The sequence below is a fragment of the Pongo abelii genome, chromosome 15 (genome assembly GCF_028885655.2).
Source record: "Pongo abelii isolate AG06213 chromosome 15, NHGRI_mPonAbe1-v2.0_pri, whole genome shotgun sequence".
Taxonomy (NCBI): domain Eukaryota; kingdom Metazoa; phylum Chordata; class Mammalia; order Primates; family Hominidae; genus Pongo; species Pongo abelii.
In genome coordinates, this window is record NC_072000.2 from 50,606,168 (window position 1) to 50,609,104 (window position 2,937).

General features: G+C 39.6%; 1 protein-coding gene across 1 annotated transcript; it reads right to left on the reverse strand.

Annotated features, from left to right (window-relative positions):
• Positions 1-1,302: 1,302 nt before the first annotated feature.
• On the reverse strand, positions 1,303-2,207 carry RPL10L (ribosomal protein L10 like). The gene has a single exon (XM_002824714.5). It carries the CDS (start codon positions 2,055-2,057, stop codon positions 1,386-1,388), a length of 672 nt encoding a protein of 223 aa, XP_002824760.2. The 5' UTR covers positions 2,058-2,207; the 3' UTR covers positions 1,303-1,385.
• Positions 2,208-2,937: the final 730 nt, after the last annotated feature.

The window sequence follows — 2,937 nt, forward strand, 5'->3', positions numbered from 1 at the left end:
GTGAGTGCAGAGTTCCAAGTTTGAAGGTCAAGATGTTTTGAGAGGTTTAACACCAAAGAGAAAGGGAAATAACGAAGATGGAAAATATTTTCAAAGTTGGGCCATGGTTGTACTAGAAGCTAAAGGGTTGCTTATTTTATTGTGTTTTTGTATTGCCTTTCCCTTTTGATTATTATTATTATTATTATTTTTGAGGTTGAATTTTCGTTTTTGAAAGTGTGGTAAAACACAAACATGAAAAACGTCTTAAAATAGCAACATAGTTTAAATATATACAAATAGGAAATATCTTATAGCAAGGGCCTGAAAGAAATACCCAGCCAGATACAACATGTTAATTCTGGCATAGCAATTTTTTAAATCAATAAAAATTAAATAGTAGTGTTTCTATACTATTTAGTATTTCTTTTGTTGTTTTCATTAAATGTGTTGACTTTAAAAAAGAACTGTTAGTATAAAAACACTGAAGGCACTGTTAGCACGATTGAGATTCAAAAGGCCAAGTCAATTGTAAAGAACAGGAATTTTTTTAATGCAGTACCAACTCAGGAATTTTAGCTTATGCAGTTTCAAAAATAAAACAAAAAGCACCTGTATGATCAATGTAACTCTAATTCAGGGCAAGCACCAACAATTGCAGACTCTCTCTAGGGTCCTTTTAGAGTACAGACAACCGATTTAGTGTCATTTTCTCTCTTCTTTTGGTTATACTGGAGCCCAGATACAAGTAATATGAACTCTGTTGTCACCTATGACCTTTCTATGACGAAAAAAAGATTAGACTGTTATCTCTTGACTGTGAGACAAAGTAAAGTTCGTCTGGAAAAGCCTTTTTGAGTGATACTCAATTGTCCTAAGGCTGATAATCAGATATGTAAGGTAATTCTAAAAACAATGTACAGAAATTTATAGAAAAACATAAGGCAACCAAGTTTAGAAATAAATTACTTCCAAAGAGGCTGTGGTTGAAATATCACTAATGCCTACTATTATTTTCATTGCTACTGTTTAGTTTATATTCTATAAACAATAAATTTTTTCACTCAAATCTATTTTTTATTCAAGGAATGATAGCTGCATAACTTATGACTTTACTACAAACAAAACTTTCAACATATTGCTCTATACTCTCCTAAATTTAAAGTGTTTGATTAAAACAGCTTTCTCTATAAATTGTATAGTTTTACTGAAGCAAGGAAGGTAACATTTGCCATTAAAACTGCATAAATAGAAAAACAATTCTCTAGTAGTCTATATTCTAAAACACTGGATATTTAAAAAATATTAAAACTTAATAAGTAGTTATTTTTTTGCCAGTAAACAGAATTTATTAGTAAGCATAAGTCAGACCAGCATGGCCCAAGGAGACAGTACTGCCAAAGGCTTCATGAGTGCAGAACCCGCCACTTGTCCAAGGGGCCGTGACTGGGAACGTACTTGACTCCACAACCGTCAGGAATGAGGCGCTTCTTGGCCACCATATCTTCAAATTCGTCAGCATTAAACTTCGTGAAGCCCCACTTCTTGGAGATATGAATCTTCTGGCATCCAGGGAACTTGAACTTGGCCCTGCGCAAGGCTTCAATCACATGCTCCTTGTTCTGAAGCTTGGTGCGGATGGACATGATGACTTGACCAACGTGGACCCGGGCCACAGTACCCTGGGGTTTTCCAAAGGCACCTCGCATACCTGTCTGGAGCCTGTCAGCCCCAGCACAGGACAACATCTTGTTGATGCGGATGACATGGAAGGGATGGAGCCGCACTCGCATGTGAAAGCCATCTCTGCCACAACTTTTCACCATGTATTTGTTGGCACAAATACGGGCGGCCTCCAGGGCTTCAGAAGACAGCTGCTCATATTCATCAGACACCATGTGGCCACAGAGTGGGAACTCATCCACTTTTGCCTTCTTTCGACCCAGGTCAAAGATGCGGATCTTGGCATCAGGAACCCCTCGGCAGAAACGAGATTTTGGGTACGGCTTGTTCTTACAATACCGGTAACAACAAGCTGGACGGCGGCCCATGGCAACACATGAACGTCGGCGGTGCATCGAAGTCAAAGTGCACTAAGTGAATTGCGCCTGCGCGCATTTATATACGTTGCCCCTCTTCCCTCCGGAGAACCATAGAGTCCTGAGGAGGATGTGACAACTCTCTTTCACGACGTCCCAACTAGAGACGCAGCGACGTCTGCCGCCTCCGCGCCTGCGCGACCTGGCGCACTTGAGGTGAGCAGAGAGGCAGCTGTGGGTAGACTCCCCCTGGCGGCCAGGGAAGGAATTGGGCCCCGCCCCAAATGCGCAGCTGCTGCTTCCTTCCCGCTAGCCATCTTGGGCTAGGATCCCTTGCTTTCAGCTTTGCTTTAAGTATAAAAGAGGTTATTTCCAGGCAGGAGAATCTCTTGAGCTCAGGAGTTCGAGACCAGCCTGGGCAATATTGTGAAACTCTGTCTCTACAAAAAAAAAAAAAAAAAATCAAATAGCTGGACATAATGGCACATGCTTGTCACTGTCAGCATTTGTAGATCAGTCGCTATTTCTTGGGGTATGCGGCCACCTTCCCTGGATAAAGTGGTTTCTTGGCATGAATGCTTTGATAAGACTCAGGAAGAGGTGAGAGAAAGCGTAGAGAGAGAGATAAAGAGATCTATAGTATCTGTAGCTTGGCAATTGTTTCATAAACATGAAACTTTGTTTTTTCTTTATTTGGCCTAAAGAAATGATTTTATTATCAAAATGATATATACAAAATTGAAACACCAACTAGTTTTTTTTTTAACTTAAGGCTATTTGCATTTTCAAATGTTAAAGCTGCTGAAACTATATAAAAGAGTAACAGTTTGTGCTTTGGTAATCTTTTGCCCCTTCCTGAGAATAAATTTAAACTTTTTTTTCTTCTCAGAGTTTGTAAAAATATTATGACAGGGATCAG

Coding starts and splice junctions, on each gene's coding strand:
- RPL10L (XM_002824714.5), bottom strand. CDS start 2,057: ATGCACCGCCGACGTTCATGTGTTGCCATGGGCCGCCGTCCAGCTTGT.